General features: G+C 43.4%; 1 protein-coding gene across 1 annotated transcript in view; it reads right to left on the bottom strand.

Moving 5' to 3' along the window:
* Positions 1 to 22,062, bottom strand: part of abr (ABR activator of RhoGEF and GTPase) — a 121,738-nt gene extending 99,676 nt beyond the window's left edge. The window contains exon 1 of the mRNA XM_041951646.1: positions 20,984 to 22,062. Within this exon, the coding sequence (XP_041807580.1) occupies positions 20,984 to 21,800 (817 nt within the window). The 5' untranslated portion in view covers positions 21,801 to 22,062. The remainder of the gene's footprint in view (positions 1 to 20,983) is intronic.
* Positions 22,063 to 23,548: the final 1,486 nt, after the last annotated feature.

Here is a 23,548-nt window from a genome sequence, read left to right on the forward strand (position 1 = left end):
GCCACTGATTTTGTTTGGGAGTGTGTTCTGCGTCCTTACACTGTTGTGTGTGCATGCTCTCACTCTGCACCTTAACTTAAGCATGTGCAGCTGTTATTTTTATCTTTATTTATTTCAGCAGTCGGTATGCACATGCCTATATGCAACAGCTGAACAATAAAGATGATGAGAAGATGCAGTGGAATAGAAAAGCCAGATGATGTCTTGATCAGCTGTGGCCAAATGGTGGAGCTGAACAGAGAGTCTCCCGGGTAACGAGGCCGCTGTGGCTTTGAGCATCCACTCCCACTTTACTCAGGAAATAAAGGATGTGTGGTCACTGCTTAACACTGAGCCATTAACACAGTTTCAGTGGCTGAAGAGAAAGGATGCAATTACAGCCTTGTTTTTGGTAATCCACTACAATGCACTCCACTACACTGTAAGAAGGGCTGGACTGGGTCGTCACACATTAACAAGCAGGTATGAGTCATCTTCTGAAGTTAGGTCTGCTGTGTGCTGTTATATCCTGTGAACCGGTGAATAGGCTGTTTCAGGGTCAGTGTAGTGGTACCGAGGGACTGTGCTTCACATTAGTCCCCGGAAAGCTCACAAAAGTGGTGGTGTATTTTTATTCTCCTGAGTGGAGGAAGGGGGTCAGTTCAGCAGCCCTTGAAATACCAGTTTACTTGTACAATACACACACAGGTGCACACACCGGCGCATAAAGCAAAAGAAAGGATTGTGGGAAAGCAAAAGGATGATGAAATGCCAGGTGCATAAAAGGATTGTGCCCTTTCCCCTCAAGGAGCTCACAGTAAAGCCTGGATCGAGCCTGTTGTAATGTTAACAGTCTATCTCCTATTGTAGACACGCAGCCTCTCAAACAATGTCAGATGTGTTAAAGCACGTTAGGTGTTAAATAATGGTGCATTCTCATTCTGTGTCTGCAACCAAAATAGCAAATATTAAAATAGTACACAGACTAAGTATACAGTCCCAAGTGGTCAAAATTCATTATCGTACAGCTACACTGACCTGATCCATTTTTGAAAAGTGGACTAACGGATCCACAGAGAATTCAGTGCTGAGATAATCCATTCAGAGGTAATGGAAAATGATGGGTTGGATAAAAAGGCTAATACTATAAAACATTGCTGCAACATCAAACAATAAAAATGAACCTTGACACTTGATGTTTTGGGAAATACAATCATTTAGCTAGATGATAAGATCGATACCGCTTTCAGGTCTGTGTGCTTAATATGAAGGTAAGGCCAGCAGGCGATTAGCTTAGCTTAGCATAAAGACTAGAAGGGGGACTCTCGGAGTCTATGACCTGCTAGACAAGGGTCGCATGACCGATGGGGTTGGCCAAACTAGCACTACCACTTGTCAGTTAATTTGCCAGCCTGTTTACTGCATGCTGGTTACCACTGGCTATCCGAGTTATTACAATGTTATCTAATAGCCCAGTCTGACTGTGGAGGTTGACTGTTCAATAATCAATCAATTTCAGGATTGATTATTGAAAAAGACACTTGTTGTCTGATAATTAGGGCATTTAGTTGTGCCTTTCAGAAACTTATTTCTGACTTATTTAACTTATTTCATATCACAACGGATATGTCTTTTTAAGGGAGGTTAGTTTGCTTCAAGTCTTTAGTTTCTCATGATAATCGTGTTTAATTTTACAGATTTAAAGTTGCACTGTTCAAATCACAGTTGTCAAAACTGCTTTCCGTCTTTATGCTAAGCTAAGGCTAATCGCTGGCTCGAGCTTCATATTTACAGTACAGACACCAGAGTGGTATCGATCTTCTCATCTCTCAGCAAGAAAGCAAATGAGCATATTTCCCAACAAGCCGAACAGATCCTTTAAACTCTTTACAAAAGTGAAACAACTAATCTCCAACATAGCAAATACGCGTAGCTAAACTGTCACACCACAACCACTTGTCTGTTTTGCGATTATTCATTTTCACACCACATTCAGCAAAAAAAATAGTGCTTAGCAACAGACATAATAATCTACAAACTCATACAATCCAGTTATTTGTACTCAACCAAAAGTACCGGCCAATGACTGTATAGTGCCTTTGTGACAGTCCCTGGACCTCTCTGAAGAACTCACGAAACAGCTGCCCGCCATGTCTGACGACATGATTGTACTTTGGATTTTCTCTTTCTGTTTCTGTATCACCAAACTCCCAAACACCACCACTCTGTCTCACTTGTCCTCTCCTATTCACTCCCTCTCTGCAGATTAAGACATGGCAACAATGGTGACACAGCAGAGCAAATCCCAAAAGGCTGTGTCATGTGCCCAAAACTCCCAACACATACACAAACACACACACACACACACACACAGCATCTCAGCTGTATACAACAACAACAGGGAATCACAGCTGCGCCTGATGGGATGTGTATAATTGCTGCAAAGTGGCATACGCTCCCTGCTCCGAATTGATGCATGAAAAACCATTGTTCATATTCTGTTCTATGTAAATCATCCTCATTAAAATGTTCCTTTTATAGAAAAAGTTGCATGTATATACAGTGAAAAAAAAAATCTAGGTCTGGCTAATTTAGGAGGAAAAGCAAAGGGAATTGTTTCTTAACGTAACCTGAAAGCGCTGCTAACGTCTGACCTGAAAACAGTGCCAAAGTGACCCAGAGTACAGTATGACATGCCAGACTGTGTCTCCAGCACAGCACGAAGACCACAATAAAGAGCAGATTAAAAATTCAATGTCAGACAGCTTGTGTCCTCGATAGGTTGGAACATAAAGTTCTACCTCCAGGTTGTAAGCATGACTCACGCTCTCCCACACCGGATTTCTCCAGGCTTTCCCCTGCCTCTGTGCCTGCGAGCCGTAAAAGAAAGCTCGACAACAGCAGACACGAGTTGTTACCGCTGTGGGGCAACGTAGGTGAAAGGAGGAGTTGCGGGGGGGCTGACCATCTTGTTATGGACAGCCACAGTGATGCACGCTAATTGGAAGTCCAGAGAAAAGGAAAAAGTGCTCTCTGTGTGGATGTAGCTCTGGTTGTAACACGAACAGGCAGCCCGTGAGATGGAGAAGGAGGGGGTTGCTGGGTAAGATAGCTAGAGGTAAAGACGAGCGAAGAGAAAAATGGGAAGCGATGTGTGGAGAGGAGTAAATAGACGGATGGAGGGGTACGTACTGCTGTAGAGGGTGTCGATCCAGGACAGCCGGGGCAGGCCACGAGCACTGAGGGGCTCCATCCTCCTTTTCTCTCCCTATCTCAGTCACTCTGCTTCTGTCTTATTTCTGCCGTCCTTTTCTGTTGCTGCTTTTCGTGTTGCCTCTTTTCTTCTCTTTATCCTTGAAAGACAGCCTTCATCTCCCAGGAACAAGCAAAAAGGATCATTTGGAAAAAATGTCAAAAGACACCCCGGGGTCCAACAGGCAGACGAGCGAGCGAGCCGAAGGAGTGTGTGTGTGAGTGGTGTGTGTGTCTGTACGGCAGAGAGAGGGAGAGAGAGAGAGAGAGAGAAAACAACAGGCTGGAGACGACCACCGCCGACCGTTGCTAGGGGAAGGGAGAAGCACTCCCTCTCTCTCTTTGGCTTGCTCGCTCACTCCCATCCACCCCTCCTCTCTCTCTCTCTCTCTCGCTCTTGATTCTGCGCGAATGGCTCATCAGCCTCTCTCTCTCTCTCTCACACACTCCTGACATGTCTCTCTCTCTCTCTCAGTCTTCAGGCAGAGGCAGGAATTCAGAAGCGCTGCACAACGACTGTGTACAATGAGGTTTGTGTCAAATGTGAATTAACTGGCAGCTCATCTGTCTCTCTGCGCCTCTCTCTTTATGTCAATGAAAGAATGAAAAAAATCTAAAGTTACTTTCACCATGTCTTCTTGTGTGTTAGATGAGCTGCTCCTTGCTTTACTGCTTTACTTTTCCCTCTTGTAAAGAGCCTTAAAAAACCCCACTGTTGAGCTTAAATTTGTTTAGCTAAGTTTGTTTCAAGTCCCTGAATTTCTTCTTTTTTGCTTTGTCCAAACAGGCGAAAGTCTTTTTTCAAGTCCTTTTTAAATGAGATAACTCACCAAGAAGGCAGTTTAAAAATGTTGCTGCAACAAAACATACAAAAAACAAACAACATAAAGGGAAAGGCAACTATAACGGCACAAAAAACCCCAAAAGATGCATATAGAGGTATTTGAGTTTTCAAATCCATCCAAATTGAGAAAAAAGCTCTAAATTACTACTATTATAAAACTGACTTGAATACACCAATGTCAAGTCTTTTTTGTGCATTGTTCCAGGAGAAAGAGGCAGTGAAAGCTTTTTTGGTCCAGCTCTGCCCTAACACAGAAAACTGACATCTGTAAAGCATCATTAAAAAATGCAATCGAAGGTCATATTTATTTCAATTTCCAAACTGTACAAGATGGACACAGGGAGGGAGGAACTAGCCTAAACAGGGACTTGGTTGCCTTCTCCTGAGGATGGTTTCATGTGTCTGTGTGTGGTGGGTCTTTTGGGGGCGTAAATGCACAGCATGGTCAGCTCAAAATCACTGCCGCTTGACTGCCACACACAACAATGAGCTGCTGTGTGTGAAACAGATACAGTCATTCAGTTAGAAGGTGACTGGTTCAGATGTCACGTTTTAAGCTACTCCCGTGTTCTGTTCCTGTGGTCACTTGCTCTGCCCCCCTCGTCCACACACACATCTTGGAAGAACATGAAAGAGACACTCAGACATGACTGTGTGTGTGTGTGTGTGTGTGTGCGTGCGTGCGTGCGTGCGTGCGTGCGTGCGTGCACCAACTGTGGAAAGGAGGCTGGACAGAGCTGAATACTGATATGTCAGCTGGCAGCATAGAGAATGTACTGATAAAACGGGAAAACATTTCATGTGGCTGATTTTTCTTTTCTAGCAATGAGCTTTTGATTATTCTTGGAATGGTGCTTTGTACCATCTACACAAATCTACATCTGCTCTACATATATTCCTACATATTTAAGTCATATAATAAAAGGTTTCAAGAAACCTCCACCATCCTTTCAATATCTGGGGATTCATTAAAACAATGCCACAAGCATGCATATAAAACCCCAACATACTGAAATTAGGTTACAGTACAACCTTCAAGTTAGGAAAGCAAACAAATCGTCATGTTTGAATTTCACAGTCTGTTTTATTGATTTTCAAATTATCTCTCTGTCAGGTTTTAATGGGCACATTAGCTCATTTAGCACATTAGCTCTCCTGTTGCGTCCTGTTACCAGACAAACAGCTGACTTTCTTTCATCAGGCCCAACTATGAATCTCTGTGTTCATGAACACATGTGCTACATTAGAGACGAGCATCATGCCAGCGGCCACAAAGCTTGATATGAAACCCTCCCCTCAAACCCCTGTCAGGTCCACTCCTCCCCCCTTCATCCTCCTCTAACCAGCATGGGGGAGGAAAGTCGGGAGGGGTTGAGAGGCAGAAAAACTTCAATTAGGACACAAAGGCTGACAGGAGGAACCCCCCTCCATCCTCCGCAGGCAGAGCACCGGGCCCCGAGCACCGCTCTTTGTCTGGCTCACATGTGCCAGCTGGAGAAGACACACACGCACCCACACACGCGCACACACACACACGTTCGACAACAGGGCACCCTCAGAGCTCATCTAGCCAGAGGTCATATCCCTGTGTTTGTGCGTCAAGGCATTTAATGTAAGCCTGCGTGTGTTAATGTATGTCAGGGTTATTAATGAATATAAATGTGTCATTATGAAGGAGGAAAATCCCACTGCCATGACAAAAACATGCACAGACCCAAGGTTTTGAGAGCATGGACACGCACTCGCGCACGCACACACACACATACACGAGTGAATGTACAGGGGAAGCCAAGCAGGCGGAGAACACAGGGTTGGTGAGTGGCACTTCATCAAAAATAGATTTATCTACTGTACAGCCTTACACATCCTTTGTCTTAAATCTGGGACAATAGGGTGTCTCTCTCTCTCTCCCTCTCTCACACACACGCACACACACACACACACACACACACACACACACACACACACACACACACACACACACACACCAACACACAGAGAGCTATAGCTCTACCAATGTGTGCATTTCTGTGTGTGCATGTAACTTCTGGGGTTTTGAGCTGCCCACCTCCCCCTACTAAAGGCCTCAGCATTCAAGGGCAGGGCTAAACAAAGAAAACACACTTGCCACACACACACACACACACATATGCAAATACACAAGCTGCATGTTAGTCTTCCTGGATGTACATTTATCAAATATTAATAAGCAGTCAAGCTGTGTAGTAAGAAGGGCCATTATTAACTGTCTGTACAACCCCTCAACACATACACACAGATAAAAGCAGCACACAGCCAACCGGCTCGCACATTCGTTCAGGTAAGAGCAGCTGAAGTATCAGCGTAGTTGCAGATGTTGGGGGGAGCAGTCTGGCTCTTTGTAACACCACAGCAAAGCTCAATACATCAGCAATGGTTCATTCTTCATAAAGGTCAGCATTCAGCAACAGCCCTCCACTCTATGAGTGTGAATCGGTGTGTGTGTGTGTGTGTGTGCATGGGTCTGTGGAATGGATGGATAAGATCTAGACTTCAGGCCATCATAATTTTATATGTCTCCACATTGAAATTGGTTTTCCCAGGAAAGAGTCAGGTGGAGTCTAAAATCAACACATAAACTCTCCTCTTGTGAACATTTACAAAGAATCACATGAGTGTGTGTAACCCAAAAAGACAATACAACATTACTCAGTACAGCAACAAATGAGGGCTACAAAAAAAACTCCCTAAAATCAATACATGCCTTTGATCACGCATGTCATCCCACTGTGAGCAGCCCACTGCACTGCATGATGCTCAAAGGCATATTTAGATTTCACAAAGTCAAATTTGAGTTGGAGGTCTTCTGCCCCTCTGACTCCCACAGGAAATCTCATTATTCACTGTGCGGTTTCTACTGAAAAACGCTTAAACAGGCCACCTTAACGAGCTGCCTTTTGGAGGTGTAAATAAACATCCAGTGCATAAAAAATAGCTTCTGCTTAGGGAGTATTTCACCATCAACGCACTGCCATTATAATCTAAGTGGTTATCGCTACTCACATGTAAAATCTATCATGAACAGGCTGTAGGTTGATCAATAACTGTGTTGTATCAAACAATATGAGAAAAAATAGACATTTACTTAAGGAGGCACTGAACTTGAAATTTCAATAGGTAAAGATGTCCTGAGTGCTTGTTTTGTGTGTGTGTGTGTGTGTGTGTGTGTGTGCGTGTGCGCGTGTGCGTGCATGCGTGATTAGGCAGGGTAGTGGCCCACCAGCCAATCCAAGTGGCACCCACCACTCTCCCACCCCTCCATACTCTCTGTTCTACCCAGATACCCCGGCCCCACCCCACTCCACCAACCCCACCCACATTTACCCTTTTTCCTGTTGTCCAACATTTTCAACCCCAAGCCTGGGGCGAGACTGGGAGGGTCCTATGTTGATGGCACTAATTTTCCAGTCACCGCCCCAACTCCATCTCTCAGGAGCAGCATCCAGAGGGGTGGCAGTAAGTGTGCGTATGTGTGTCTGGTGCCACTCCATCTGCCCCCCTCTGCTCGACACTAGAACACCAACTGGTTGATGGCAACAAAGCAAACCGGGAATATTAAAAGCCAGATCTGCCCTTTTTTAAACAACCTGCTCCTGCACGGCCCCCTACCCATTAAAATGTTTTCCGGCACTACTGGTTTGTGAGTGTCTGTACGTGAGAGTGAGAGAGAGCGGGGCTGCGCACACAGGAAGCAGGCTGCTGTATTTTCATATGAGTGGCTTCAAAGCCTAATGAAGCGCTCGAGTGAAACAGAATTCACAGAAAGACAAATAATTTAGGCTAAATAAAATTAGTCTTGGCAAAGAGGGAGGGGGGAAATTAAGTCATCGCTAGAAAAATAAATTAGTGTTGACTGTTAGAAATGTGACTGCTAGAATATTTGGCATGTATGTTATCAAAGTATTAATCAACTTAAAGATTTGAGATGAGATATTTCAGTGTGTCCCAAAGTGGTGGACCAACATTGCCGTCCACAGAGTGGAGCTAAAAACGATCGATATAAATATGAAGAGATTTTTACTTCTCTTGAATGTTCACATAACACTTCTGCAATAGCTGGCATTGAAACTTGAGTTTCAATATAACTGATGTATTCTCATGATTCCACAAGGAAGCTGGAATGAAAACATGGCTGTAGAGAACTCATAGCACAGTGTGTAGTTGGTGTCAAAGATCAGCGCTAACCACACGCTTTTAATTCAGAATATTAACACAGAAAAAACTCCCTTTGTGCAAACACACATCTTGGAGATGGATGACGGTATTCTGTGGCTGTATGTTTTTCAGACGCGTTCCTTTGTTTTGGGGGGTTGGGGGAGATGGCAGCGGGGACGAGCGATGACGATGCATTATTAAAAAGCCAGGAGTGCACTTGAGATGAATGTCTGCTAGTTATGGGAATGCCTGAAATCATCTGGGGCATTTTTTTATTGTTTGTTATTGTCTGCTGGTTTCTTTCTTTTAAGTGAAATGGAGTGATAAGCCCCATGGGTTTTGTTTTTATCTCAACTGCACAAATAAGTCTTTTGTCTGTCATCTGTGTCTCATCTCTGTAGTTTTTCTCCATCAATTCAAGAGTCATTCATCCAACAGCTACTTCATTGACTCTCCCCTTCCTCCTCCCTCTACTCATGTCTGCATGTGCATTATTAGAATGAGAATTTCTTTACATGATTTAATTGTTAACACTTCCCAATGACAATTGAGCTCTCACCATTAAGCTGTTGTATCTGATAGACAAAGCTACAGCGAACGATGACCATGAGAGCTTGTGTGTGTGTGTGTGTGTGTGTGTGTGTGTGCGTGCATGCGTGCATCACAGCATGTGCTCTGGCAGAAAAGATCCCCCCTCACCTCATTTGCCCTGGATCTTTCCCCCCTAACTCCTTCACCATCCAATTATGTGGAACAGCCCTGTCTAGCTGACCACCGTGACATATCTGTGTGTGTGTGTGTGTGTGTGTGTGTGTGTGTGTGTCTGCTCTTTCTATATTAAACCAGCCACTGATTTATGATAAGATGGAGCTTCCTAAATACAATCCTGTGCTTGTTTGTGTCAAGGAGAAAGACAGAGGAGGGGACAAAGAGATTGAAGAAAGTGTGTGTGTGTGTGTGTGTGTGTACGTGTGTGTGTGTATGAATGAGAGAGAGAGAGAGAGAGAGTATTCATCCTATGCCAGCTGAATTCACTTTGATCTATTGAGGTCAATGTAGAAATCATCTGAATCATGCTGTGATTGGACAGACACCAGATAACAAGAACTGCCCTGTGCGTGCGTGTGTGAGTGTGTGCGTGCGCACACACACGCACACACTCACACACGCACACACGCACACACGCACACACAGGCCGCTCGTCTGGCATTTTGAAATCAACACAGAGAGGAGATAAAACTACTCCATAAGAAAGCTGTGCCTGTCTGTTTGTACGTGTTTGTTAATGGACACAAAGGCATCGTGTGCATCGACAAATTGATTTCTGATCTCACAGATTTCATAAAATGCCAAAAGCTACCATCAGGAGTCAAACACACAAACATGCGCCCCACTAACAAGGTGGACAGGGAATACTGCGAAGTTACTGATGTCTAAATAAAGAACTACTGCACTCTAGTGTTCACTTTCTGTCAACACAAGCAAAGCCCTCCAGCGTGTGTAGTGGACAGAAATGTTATAAAGCTAGAAGAGGAATTAATGTGTATGGATTATAATTAAGAATTTGAGAATCAAGAGTCTATTATTACAGGAAACAGTATTTGCGAGACAAACAGGAGACACAGAATCCACAAACTGGATGAGGGCTGATGTTGGTGTTTGCATTCTATAGTAAAAAAGGTAAGTTTACCATTTAGTCAAAACCTCATGATCAATACTTGAAAGACAATGGGAGCAGACTGAAACTGACAATGGGGGGAAAAAAATATCTGCTTCAGACAAACAAGCTGTATGTTTCAATACTATAATGAAGGCCATACAATTTGAGTGGTGCAGAAAACACGGATGGAGTTCTGGAATTTGATAATAAAAAGTGAACTTAAAAAATATATATGCTAGCAGTAAAAATGCAGGTTTTGGCTACAATCATAAGCATTTTTTCGCAGCACCTGCTTCACGTGCACAGACTTGGTGGGTAAATGCATGGAGTCAAATATTCGGTTGAAAAAATGAGAAGGCTACGTCCATTTCTGGGTTGTTAACAAGAGGGAGTATTACTCAAACAGGAGAGTAGCCTCCGTCAGACCCACTTCCTCAGTGTGTTCAAGCTGCATCTGGAGGTTGTCCTGCACTTTGATTAAAAATAGTGTTACATCAAATTCATTGATATTCATTCAATCATACGGTGTAACACTACACACAAATGTGATGAAAATTAATATGTGGAACAAATTCACCCCACTGTACAGAATTACATTACTACCATACAACCCCAGGCCTACACTGAAAATTTAAAAAACAAACATTTAAACACAACACAATGAAATATCACAGCAAAGCTGTCATTGATACAGATGTCCACATGGGGGTGCTGTGTCCACTTCCCCAACATCTCACAATCCCATAGGACCCTCTCCAGTTATGGTGAGCTCTCACTAGCATCATGTCACACAGGTGTTTGAGCTTGCAGGACCATCCACCTGTTTACCTTCGGGGGAACCTTTAGCCTGATTGCATGTGACAGTGACAAAAAACCTGCAGCGCTCTCTGAAGATCTGAGGAGTCATTCATCATTACGATCAATTCCTTGAAGCTTCTAAAGATAACACTGAAAGGCGGCTCAAAGTCCAAAAATTCAAGAACATTAAAGCTACAATGGAGATCTTATTCTGATTATTAGAGAAAATAAAATGCTCTGTAAACACAGCTCCTGATAAAATGCGGCACAGGTGAGTGAGTTTGGTGCTGAAGCTGCAGAGGCATTGGTTAGTAATTCAGGTTAACAGTGTCATCAGGAGAGGATACAGCACACACACACACTCAACGACACATGAGTGGGACATTCACTGCAAATCAGACAGCGAAAGCTGCACTGCAGACGATGAGCAGCAGATAACCGTGTTCAACCACATCAGTCTGTTTTCAGCTTGTTAATGAGAGCGACAACTATTTCCACCACCTCTGCAGCACAGTCATTTCTCATCTCTGTCTACCATCTTCATGGCTGTGCTGCTATATTAAAAACAAGCAACTTTCTTCACGCTACACCTTAATATTCTGGATTTTAGCAGCAAAGCCTTTCACGCTCTGGTTCCTGGCGTCTACAGAGGGTATGCATTCACGTCACTTTTTCACATGACACCACCCACCTCACCACAACCTGTAGCAGAGCAAACCAGCAGGTGCCTGCTATGACTGTGTAGAGGCGACACCAAGACGAAAATGAACATAAAGTTCTTAAAGCTGTAGAAGCTATAAGAATCAACAATGAACCATGAAACTCCCTATATATCCAGCAAGAAATCCACATACAAACACAATGCATCCAAATGAAGGCGGTGTCTGAGAAAGTTAGAGTATTAACGTGGCCTAAAATCCAATCCTGAGAGCAAACAGCAGTGTGTTGAGCTGCTCTCAGTTCATTTGCCAAGACCTTGCGGTTAGAAAGCAATTATGATTTGCATCAACAAACAGTGTCTGGTCGAGCAGGGAGTTCCTCAACACTGCACAAACAGCTTGAACTGAACAGAAGGACGACACAACTTTCTTCTGGAGTGATCCTCCTCTAAGTTTAATGCTACGCCGATGCTTTTAACTCTAGACCTGCAGGCTCGGTGTATCTAGTGTTTCCACATGGCATCACACACAGTGACACCCAATACCCACATTGGGAGCTCATGTGACCTGAAATTGAAACACTTCTTCCCTTTCTCTGACACAGATATTGACTTAGTCAGATGACCAGTAAGCAAGCTTTCCCATTATGACTGTCTTAGTACAGAATATTTTACTATTAACTGTTATATTATGTTGGGGCATAAGTGGAGAACTAAGTGGTTTCTGCTATGCAATTCATGAACACCTTTCAATTCACCTGCCTGTCCATCTGTTTCTATTTCCACCTAGCAATGAGAGGAAGTGAAAGTGATGAGTGTAGCCAAGGATGTCCACAAGATGATAACCACAGCACACTGGGGGGGAGAACAGAGAACGGCTTTGTGCTCTTAGCACAGGTGTCTTAACCCCTCCATACTTCAGTGACAGCCAGTGTTTCATTAATCCCCCTGTGTGCAGCTGACATCAAACACAGCCATCCCAACAAGGGCGCAGAAGGGAAGGAGTGACAAATGCTGACAAGAAACGACGTCTTGTAGCATTCAGAAAGAATAACCTGTGTTCAGGGCAGAAAGAGAGTCAGGTCATGACAACACCTCCCACTGTGGGGGCCATGAAAGCTAAAAGTCTGAGCCAAATCTCCTAAACAAAGGTGATGGCTCATGACAGTCCGCCAAAACATTTTTCCTCCGGCTGCCATCCGACATGATGACACTGTCACCATGGGAGCTTCACACGCCAGCAGGGAGACGAGGCCAACATTCAGGGACAGAACAAGACCAGAGCTGCGATCACATTGTGTCTGCTGGACATTCAGTACACTATCATCCTACATAGCTTTAGATATTTGTCAGGTTTGATGGATTTGTTTGTGCTCTATGTTATAATTTACCTTATCTAGCCTTTAAATGAGTTAAGACCATATTAACAAATAAGCATCTCTGCTTCCTGTTTTATAGGATCAAGCTTTGTGAGCAAAGGGAACTTGCGGTTTTCAAATGCCAATATCAGTCTGCTTATACACATGAAACCATATGAATCAGTTGAAAAAGGGCAATTGTTGTTAAAAACAGCCTAAGCAGTCTGCATCAGCAGATGTTGAACACTGGAACAGGCCTCAAACTAAACAAATATTGCACTGAGCTTCTTCTTCTTCAAGTGATCGACCGAAAATACCACACTACTGACACAAAACGTAATTGCATATAAGTCAGGAAACCATGGGCAAAATGTTTCTCAACAACACCTGATAACCATTTAGATGAACCATTTAGATTTCCTCGTCCCTCTGGTGTAGAACAACAAGCTCTGACATGTGTGCTGCAACACTGTCGCTGATTGCATTCATTACCATTGCATTACACAGCCCTCACCCCTGTTTAATGAGCTGAGCCAGGTTTTACACTCATACCTTTAAAACAGAAGTTTGATACAACATGGCTGATGCATGAATTAAAGCTTGGCTGAAACATAAGAAAAATATTCCAATTAGTGCAGTGTCTTCATTTGGATTTTATGAAGTTTCACTTTTATCTTGCCAGATCACATCTATGCTCTTCCATATGAAAAAATCCTTAATGGTTGCGTTCCCATGGAAACTGCACTCTTGCCGATCCTGCAACAAATAAGCTACAGTAACGTGTGAAATAGTGACATGGGGCACTGAATTTGATGAATTTACTGTTTATTACAACACAAATGAGATAATAATTATCTAGCTAGCATGCTGTCCGCATGGTGATGGTGATGATGGTTCATTTATACATTTTACACAATTAATTCATATCATTGACCTGATGGTGTCAACATTTTGGGGTTCTATACTACATGCAGGAATCCCAGTAGCTCAACCCATCAACCATTTTGGGAGGTTGCATAATCAGACGGTTGTATACTGACGCCCCCTCCAGTCAAAGTAGGAGTAGCTGAATCAATATGGGGCATTACCACATGCACACACGCTGGCAGTGTGTGAGAGACGGATGCAGGGTATCGTGGGTCCTTATGTGCTGCAAACACACACAACCACGAACACACACACAACCACGAACACACATATAATCACAAACACACACACGCACGCACGCACGCACGCACACACAGGGGTCTCCATGGCAGCCATAGCAGTCAGCCAATCAGAAGCGACCTGGTGTTTTCTCTGATTGATATCTTTTGAGTTATTTTAGCTAAATGTAACTTGTTTTTACATATTCTCTCCATATTAGCCTGGTAGCTAATGTGCATTTCCTTCATTCCTGTTCATTTAGAAACCAACAACAGTGAGATACATTTATTAACGTCACTTTCACGAAGGTGGTTTGTTCATTTAGCGGCGCTGTATGAATCAGTTAACTGACAGGAAAACCAACACTCTCAGCGGCTGCTTTATGTTGCAACTGCTCATTTCAACTTGATTTGAACTGAGAGAATGAGTTAGTGTTTCCTGTGTTTCTGTATTCCCCCATGTAAAATCCTAGCTCTGAGCATTAGTCTGATGGAGTCACAGCAAGGGAGATAGCTGGTGCAGTTTGTTTGTCTGGTCTTGTTTATAAGATGGGTACACTGAGGGCAAGAGAGGGCGGGTGAGGGGCAATCCAGCTCAGCCCTGTCTCAAGAGAGATGGAATAGTAGGTTGGTTGGTGGATAGAGGGTAAAGCTTTGTGTCTCGAGATGACCGCCACCTCTGGAAGCGTGTCCTAAAAGACAAACCCCTGGGAGGTCCACGCCTTTGTTGATTGTGGGAGTGGATGCACACACACACGTACAAAGGGCAGTCTGTCAGTGTCCTTTAAAGTTAAGCTTGTGGGAAATCAGAGACCATGAACAAAGCTCTACTTTTGCACTGTTTACATTGAGTTGTCAGGATCAAACAAGCTGTGCTGTAAATGTGAATGAAGTCACTCACTACATGTCACGTGTAATCAGTTACATTATCTATGAATCCATATATCACAGTAGCATCATGCATCTGGTCTGGCACCTCAACGGCTTCCATTACTCAGTTTCAGCAGTTAATGACTGTAGCTGCTGAAGTCAGCAGACTGCAGGAGGACACTGCATCACAGGATTTTATCTGGGGTAACTACACTGAGTGTTATTTGAACCTCCATTGCACTGAGGGAAATCCTGATATGACACTAAAAGCCCTTTACAAGTTACCACACCTCAGTTAAAGTCACCAGGTCCTGTAAAGTTTATTGCAGTAGATTTCTATGACAAATAGAACAGCCATAAGTGGTTATGAGAAAACAGAAGACATGTGTATATAAGGTACATAACATATAACAAACACTGAGAAACAGATCCTGACCTTTTTTGTTTCTGTGCATGCTGTGCTAGATGTATATACAGATAAGAGAGCACTGAAGCACTCTTAGATGCACTGCAAGCACTGGCCCTGCATTTCACACCTCAGACACAAAACTATGGTCAAGGCTTCTGCACACATACAAATTTTCAACCCCTGCATCCACCTTATGAACAAGCAGTGATGCTGCAAAACCCACACCTCCTCCTCTATCACAGATACATCCTGTCTGCCTGCCTGCACAGTCAGGACGGCACATTCATCACCAAGGTAACGTGGGGACAAGCCAGTCCATAAATAGTATTTTACTTTTGAGGCTTTAAAGCCATGGATCCTTTGAATGTGTTCACTTTTAGAAAATGTGGAAAAAAAATGCACTGTTTCATTACTGCTCCACCAAAGGTTATACGGGTAGATGTTAAACATGAACGGTCGGCATATAATATTCAAGAATTATGACTTGAACATAAAAGGAATTATACTTCCATTCATGGAGAACATGCAGCTCAATAATTATTTGGCTGCATTGTGACGCTATAAAATCTTTCCAAAGGGGCAATAAATTAAAGTAAAACTGCAACTGAATTTGCAATCTAGATAAACTAACCGTTACAGCTCTAATACCATACCTGTCTAAATTTTGCCTTTCCAGCTTTCTTCCTTTTTGAAGTCTTTATGCCACGCTGTGGCCACATAGTTCTGCTTGTTTTCAATGGATGTAAGGGTAGGAGTGTTATTGAGTCTATAAAATGTGGGGCTATCAGGTTAATCCACAGCTCAAGATGTGTTTCTGTCAGACTAACAGTTCTTGATCAAAATACAGTAAATTTACAATCATAAAAACAAAAAAAAAATGGAAAAAAGAAGCAAATCCTGACATTTAGTTAATCAACTAGTTAGTTTAAGTATCCTCTGAAAAAAAGAAAGTTATAAACTCTGCATCTCCCTTAAAGTTTGAGTGCAAACATAAAGAGGCAAATGACTCGCTAACAGACCACGGGAGCAGCCATATATCTGCCCGAGCTATACAACAGTGTTGCCTAGGAAATAATGCAGACGAGGCAGAGTTTGGGAGAGATTTGCCCTGGTGTGTTGGGATTTTTCCTGCATTCTTGGAGGAAAGTCTGCCACGGAGTAAAGCCCTCACTTCACAGCAAATCACTGCAGTAACTTGAGCTGTCAAACTGTCCAGTAACAATACATACACACCAGAAGTGCATAGACAGGGTATACACAGAGGCTGCAGAGCCTGAAAACATTCACAGGTTTATGAGAATAGCGCAAATGCATCAAATAGTCCAAGCTTCCATTTACACTACTAAGTGTTAAAATGGAAACAATATGACAGGCTCATAGTTCCCCTGCTGCACATGCTATTCAGGACGGGCCTGGACAAGCCCCGCTTATCTGGGGGAAGAGAGAGCCAACCCAAGGGAAAGGAGAAATATGTGTGTCATATTCAGCAACCACTCTCTAGCAGAGTGACAAAAACAGGTTTGTTCTCCAGCAGCTTCTGAGCACCGTGCAATAATCAGCGTTGCCTACATGACACAAAAACATGAAAACTGAACCCATTAGCATGATGACACGTGCTGCCAAGCTGCCTGCTCCTACAGTTTTATTTATACATTACAGCAATAGTTCATCGTGCTAAAAAACACTATAGCAGCAACCTGTCACGTTTTTGGGGGAATTATTTCCTAAACTTATGATATAATTTCTGTCGACAGAATGAGGAGAGTGGTGATCTAACTTTGAAGGAATTGGGAAAGGATACTGGACACTCTGCATTGGCACTGGATCACCTAACACACAACAACAACAAGCTGAGCTTTTACACTCTGGGTTTAATGGGACTATCCAAATATGGCGCACACACACACACATGCACATGTGCATACATGCACACACACACTAAACAGGTTGTTGTTCCCTAATTGTATGTTTTGACAGGACCATCATGCCAAAGACTTAAATTCCAAAATGATAGGTCCGCAGTCCAGAACAGAAACACGTGTTACCACAGAATATCTCTTATCAGTGCTACCATTTATTTGATGACTCTTTACCTGCTATAATTACAATATCAGGCTTTGCTTGTGTCGGTTGAACAGGATTTCATATTTACGTACTTTGAAGTTTGAATGTGGGTGAGCTGTGTTTTCTGAGCTACCAGACGCCTGACAGAGAAGTGTGTTATAGGTAAGAGGAACAGGAAAGAGTTGTCCCAGCTGAGCCTCACTGACTTAAGAACAAACAGAGTGACTTAAGAACCGCAGCTCTTAATAAAAATAAACTGAGCTAATGAACTTAATGTAAACAATCACGTTTACTGTACCATCTGAAACTATATCACCATCTAAACAGTGTCATCACACTTTACCGTGAGCCACGCACCAATAAAAGGACATTTCTCGCCACAGATAAAAGATGCTGAAGGGCTAAAAATGAACAAGGTATTACAAATACTGCCTCTTTCTACCGTATTATTGCTCACTCAATTAAAAAAACAGATATTTCTCCATTAAAATGTGTTAATTAGTTAGGATAGCTGAAAACAGGAGTCTTTTCACCACTCTTAATAGTTGTCTGAAAACTATTTTAAATTTTAAGACTTTCTCAGTGTGATTTTTGAATTAAAAAAAAAAAATCACAGAGAGATGACAAAGCCAGTCAATAACAGTGGATTACTCCACTTTAGATCAACACAGTGCTGTGAATCAGAGGTGAATCAGGAGCCACAGAGAGTGGCCAGACCTAAGGCTTCAGACACACATGACCCGATGGATGACCTCTTCCCAGCAAACGCATGTCACACAAAGGCATCAGGATGAGCAAGACGCCCGGCATGAGCCCACTGCTGCTGTGTTTGTGCGTGTGGGAGTAAAAGAGGACCGCATCCCATAATTCCAAGTGACCACACAAATGCTGTTACGTCAGCTTGATCTCGAACTTGACCTCACAGCCAAGCAGGCAGAGGCCCCCGAACAAGTCCCCCCAGAGCTCCACATACCCTCCATTGTTTTTAGACACAATCACTGATTTTCCCAGTTGTCAGAGCACAACATCAATATCGTGCTGGACAGCAAAGATGGAACAGATTAAGAGCCTGACAGTAAGTGCTTGTCCTTGCTGACCCTCGGGTTTATGGGAAAATGCATCCCCCGACCCACTACAATGGTAGAGAAACAGTGTGTCATTATCAGAACACAATGCAGGTGTTTTCTTTTTCTAGGTTCATTCGATTTTCGCTTTCACACTGAGTCAAGTCCAACGATTTTCTTTCAGAGCCATTTCCCACTCATTCATGTCTCCTTGACAAACATTTCAACAAAGGTGAAAAAGTTGTTATTGGATGACTTCCTCAGTCAATTTTACATAAATACAAAGCTTTAGTGTCCGTTTTCATTGCACTGGTGCCTGGTGGCTACTGAGAGGAAGCGCTGGCCCTGAAGGGCTCACCCCGCTACCTGCCAGTACTTCAATATTTTAGGCTTCTCGCCTCAAACACTAAAGCCAGTCATTTCCACAAAGCCTGTAACATACTTCAGACCACTTAACATCCAGCAAATCACTTAAGTTATCATTGAATGCCATCAACAGACCACAAAGGATGAAACCATGAGCTACCAATTAGTACTAAGCCGCCCATAACCCTCAAATATTAATGGGCAGAACAGAGTGGAGCACAAGGATGTGTCACAAGAAAACATCTTGTCTGCTTAAAAAACCTTCCTCAATCTATTCACATGTTCAAGTTAGTCACTGACTCTTGACTCACTGCATGCAGACAATCTCAGTCAATATTGCCACACTTTCTTGAGGAAGTCCCAAAGTAACGCCACAGCACTTGTGTGAATCCTCCTTCATTTTAGTTCTTTTTATGAACTTGTGGATTACTTCTGCTTCTTCAGGGCTGTGAAGTTTACCGGTTGATGGTACCAACCCTACAATAAAACTGTGACTACTAGCAAATCATTAGTGAGTGCTTTGATTTTTATTCTGCATTGGTGTGAGTATTCCTGATAAACTGACACCTTAAAAAAAACAGTTTGACATTTTTGGAAAAATGTTTATTTGCTTTCTGGCTAGCAGTTAAATGAGAGGATTGGTACCACTCTCATACCTATATAGTAAATATGAAGCTACAGCCAGGAGACAATTAGCTTATTTTAGCACAAAGCCTGGCAAGGAAGGGAAACAGCGAGCCTGCCATTACAAACGCTAACAAAAGCTGCCTATCAACACCTCTAAACCTCACTAATTAACGTGCACTATATTGCTTGTTTGATCCAGAAACTGAACTGTAAAAACAACACATGCAGTGTTACTGTGAGTAATGTGCTGGACTATTTCTGGGACAGGAGCAGCAACTTCCTGGAGTCTCAGCGGTTGCCTGGCAACCTCACAGTCACGTTGGCAAGACTCGAGGAAACAAGGCTGGTAAAAAAAAAAAAAAAAAAGTCCAGCATATGACCCCCTAAAAAGTATAACAAAGCAAGGTTCGTTTTTTGTACAGAGTAAACACACCAGTGAGCTTCAGAGGTGTTGTAGGTAGACTTTTGGAACCTTTGGACAGAGCCAGGTTAGCCGTTTCCCATCGAGCTGTTCCTCTAAGCTACCATGTAATGTAAAGCTTGTCAGTGATCTTAAAGCTTTGAATCTGATTACAACAAATACAAAGATCTGAATCTGAGCCACATTATAAAACATATGAAAGTGGCTAATACCTGTGTTGAGAGGGGCTTTTTCTATCTACTGCCAAATAACAACAAAAATTCACCCAACTGGTTGCAAGCATATCAAAACACTAGATTTGCTCTGTCTGAGTCCACCCAGCTTCCCTTCACTCCAAACCCTGGCTACACTGTAGTGCCTTTGAGGCTGATTTAACACCACCACTTTGCTCCCAAATGTCAGACCCCAGTTCCCATCTCTCAGGCTCCTACATCACTACTACATCCCACAAGGAACGTATTTTCTTAAGTTCTCTGTTAACATACTGCACCAAAAGCACATAGACAGAATACCATGGACCCAGACAGAGGTGAACCACTAATCTACATGGTTAAACAACAACAACAACGCAATGGCAGAGCAGAGGTTGACACAGGAAGTTTCTGATACCTACAACAGCGCTTAGAGCATTTAGTTTACATTAAATCTGGTCCCTAGCCAAACTTAGGCAGGGTCTCTTTTGTTGTTGCGTGATGTCTGTTCCAAATGGCAGAGCTGGCTTGTCACGGCAGGAGGAAATGGGAGCCAGAAATAAATAAATCACATAACATTATGGATCAATTATAAGTGACTGTGGATTGCAGGGCAGTGAATGAGGCTAAAATATTGACCAGCTGTGTGAACACTGAGGTAATTAAATCAAATGCAATGCTTGCATTGGTTCATAACACCCGACATGTTATGTTTAATTAATTTATACTGACATCTGTAGAGAGGTTTTAGTTCCCGTATGTCTTGCCCTCTGTAACACTCAAAATGCCTTTAGTTCCCTAAAGCCAGGCCCCTTGCCACACTTAAAAAGCATGAGCTCTATTGGAGCCAGATCCTCACCCAGGCCCTTACTGACTTTTACACTGTCTAGATTCAGGACTAAAGGCCACTGTCACTGACTGCATAGCTCTGATATGTTCATCGTGCCATGTCATCATACTTTATTTGTTCAAGTAGCGGTACTGCATCAGTATTTACATTCCTTTTTTTATTACCAGCAGGTTGATATGGACCTCTGAGTCTGAATTACAGCTGAATTGAATTGTTGACACTGAGGTTATTACCTGCAGAGGAGGAGTCGTCATGGTCGGAGCTCAGGTAACCATCACTCCTCCTGTCAGGGGTGCTGCATCCGGAGCCACGGGAGGGTCTGCGGTGAACCAGCGGGAGCGACGGGGACAGCCTGCCGTCGTCGCCGGAGTCAAAGTCCCTGCTGTGGCGGAAAGGCCGCCGGTTGTCCCGGTGGGTGTTGGACGTCCTCTGGCTGTCCCTGCCGACGACTTTTGGTGTCAACAAGTTATTCCTCACGAAATTTTCATTCAGCTCCGCATCCTCGTATTCTCGGTCGCTGCCCGCCTCGTTATCATTCGGCTGGGGGGCGCCAGCCGGGGCCGGGTCCCTTTTCTGAAAGCTGGGTTTCCGTGGCGGGACAGGGATGGGGACGGGCTTGCCTGTCTTCCCGCTGAACCTGCTCCGTTCCCGGCCGAAGTAGCTCGCGACACCCGCTGTGTTACCTGCCGCGTGGAGCTTCACGCCTCCAGAGTCGGACACCTTGGTCCTCTGGCCGTCGCCCTCATCATCCCGCCGCCGCGGCTTCCGAACATTCTCCGTCTTAGAAAAGCTGAACGTGTCAGCGTTAAAGTTTTCATCTTTGCCTTCAAACCTTTCCGGGTCGTTTCTCTTCTGTCGAGACACGGTGGTCTGCAGGTAGATCACCTTGAATTTCTCCTCCGCCAGAGCCTTCTGGAGCCTCTTCAGGTTGCTTTTACATACCTCCAGCTCAGACTCGATGTCCTCTACGGAGTGCAAGTCCATTTGGGGTACTTCTCCGTCGGGGAATTCATTCCTCCAGTGTTTTGCAAATTCCTCCTGTTCCCACATATCGATGTTCAAACCGGGCTTTCCGTCAACCGCAGACTCGTAACGCAACAGTCACAGAGAGTGCTGGAGCAAACGTTAACTGTGAACTGCGTCTTCACCGACAGGTAGCGGCGTGTCTGTCGCATATATCCACCTTCCTCTTCCCTCCCTCTGATTTGTGAGCGTGAACAGTCTGTCGGTGTTAACTTGACCACTTTCCGACCATCTTCAGCCTCCCACACATACAAACTGCCGTCGTACGTGAGCGCCGTGAGTGTCTGTCAGATGCAGATGAGAAGTTTGCGACTACGCTGAAAAGTTTCCAGACTTCCTGTATTGAGGCGTGCTGCCTTCATAGCTGCTCGGACAAGTCTGATGTGTTTAATGTCTTACTAGAAAGTCAGAGCAGCAGAATTTTCGACAGCATTTGGATCCGGTTTGTTTGGCGGTGGTTATAAAGATTGGCACTGCTTCCGTAGCTTTAATATTTATAAATCACCCACATAGCTACGGTCTACGTTCTGTTAAATTACCAGGGTGGCCAAATGTGTAACTTATATTACAATATATCAGTAAAAGGCAAGTAAAAGTACAAAAAGAAAATAACACAACAATTGCAGAGTGAATAAATACGCATGATTATAATATATCTCCAAATAAAATATTTAATATTATTTGACTTCCGTGAACTGTTCCCTTTCATTCTTATTGGCGCAAAGAATTCCGACAGCAGTTGAATGCAACAACTGCTAGCATGTGGAAGTGGTTTGATTCGTGAGACTTCATCAATCTTAGCTCTGATTAAAGTTAAGCAACCGTCAGGCTGATCTGCCGGTTTTGCCTGAATTATGTAAAGTCAGGATTCAAAGAAATGTCGTTTCAAATACTGAACAAAAACTTTATTGCTCATGGTTTTATATTCAAGCAGCAATGGTGGCACATTGCATGATGAATATTTATTGTCCAATCAGGACATGACCATCATGATATCCAGGAATTGTCTCCCTTACCGTTTTAACAGCATGAACAGGCATTTCCCACAGATAATAGACACGTAAATGCATGTGCTTTTTACGCATGCATATTAGTTACAGGCATGTCATAACTTACACTAGATAAACACATCCTCACTCTCTTGCTTGGATTGATTGATTCTTATCACTGCAGAGGTACCTTTAGTGAGAACTGAGACTCTTCCTTAGCCTTTTTCCACCCACTTGATTTGTGGCACACTAGACATACACTTTACATTGATCAACATTTTTAAATTTAGCAATGGAAAAAAAAAAAATGTATATATCTTACCTTGAAAACCTTTGATCATAGTGGTTTTCATGACAGGTGATTACACAGAAGTTTGAGCATAAAACCTTGTGACCTTCATCTTAGCAGAATTCAGAATGCATGCATATCCATGTAAAAACCTGGTAAGCAGCCAAGCAGGAGACTTCCAGTAAACCAGGGTTGTAATGCTATACAACACAGGAGAAACTTATCACTATGGACCAAGAACGATACGAACGGGAGGGTGGAGGCAGGGATGGATGCTTGGTATTTTTGAGTGCCCGTTTGGATCCCTGCCCAGAACTGAAAGATCATTCTCCTAAAAGCTTTCAGTATCCAGGAGGAATCATTGATCAGCACTTGCTGCCGGCCTGAGAGCCCTGATCAGGTTACTGTAATGAATAGACGTGAAAGGCTACGGCCAGCCTAGAGTGATGAAACTGAATTACAAATCACAAGCCTGACATGATGTAGCAGGAAATGTA

This window comes from Chelmon rostratus, chromosome 14 (genome assembly GCF_017976325.1).
Source record: "Chelmon rostratus isolate fCheRos1 chromosome 14, fCheRos1.pri, whole genome shotgun sequence".
Lineage (NCBI taxonomy): Eukaryota > Metazoa > Chordata > Actinopteri > Chaetodontiformes > Chaetodontidae > Chelmon > Chelmon rostratus.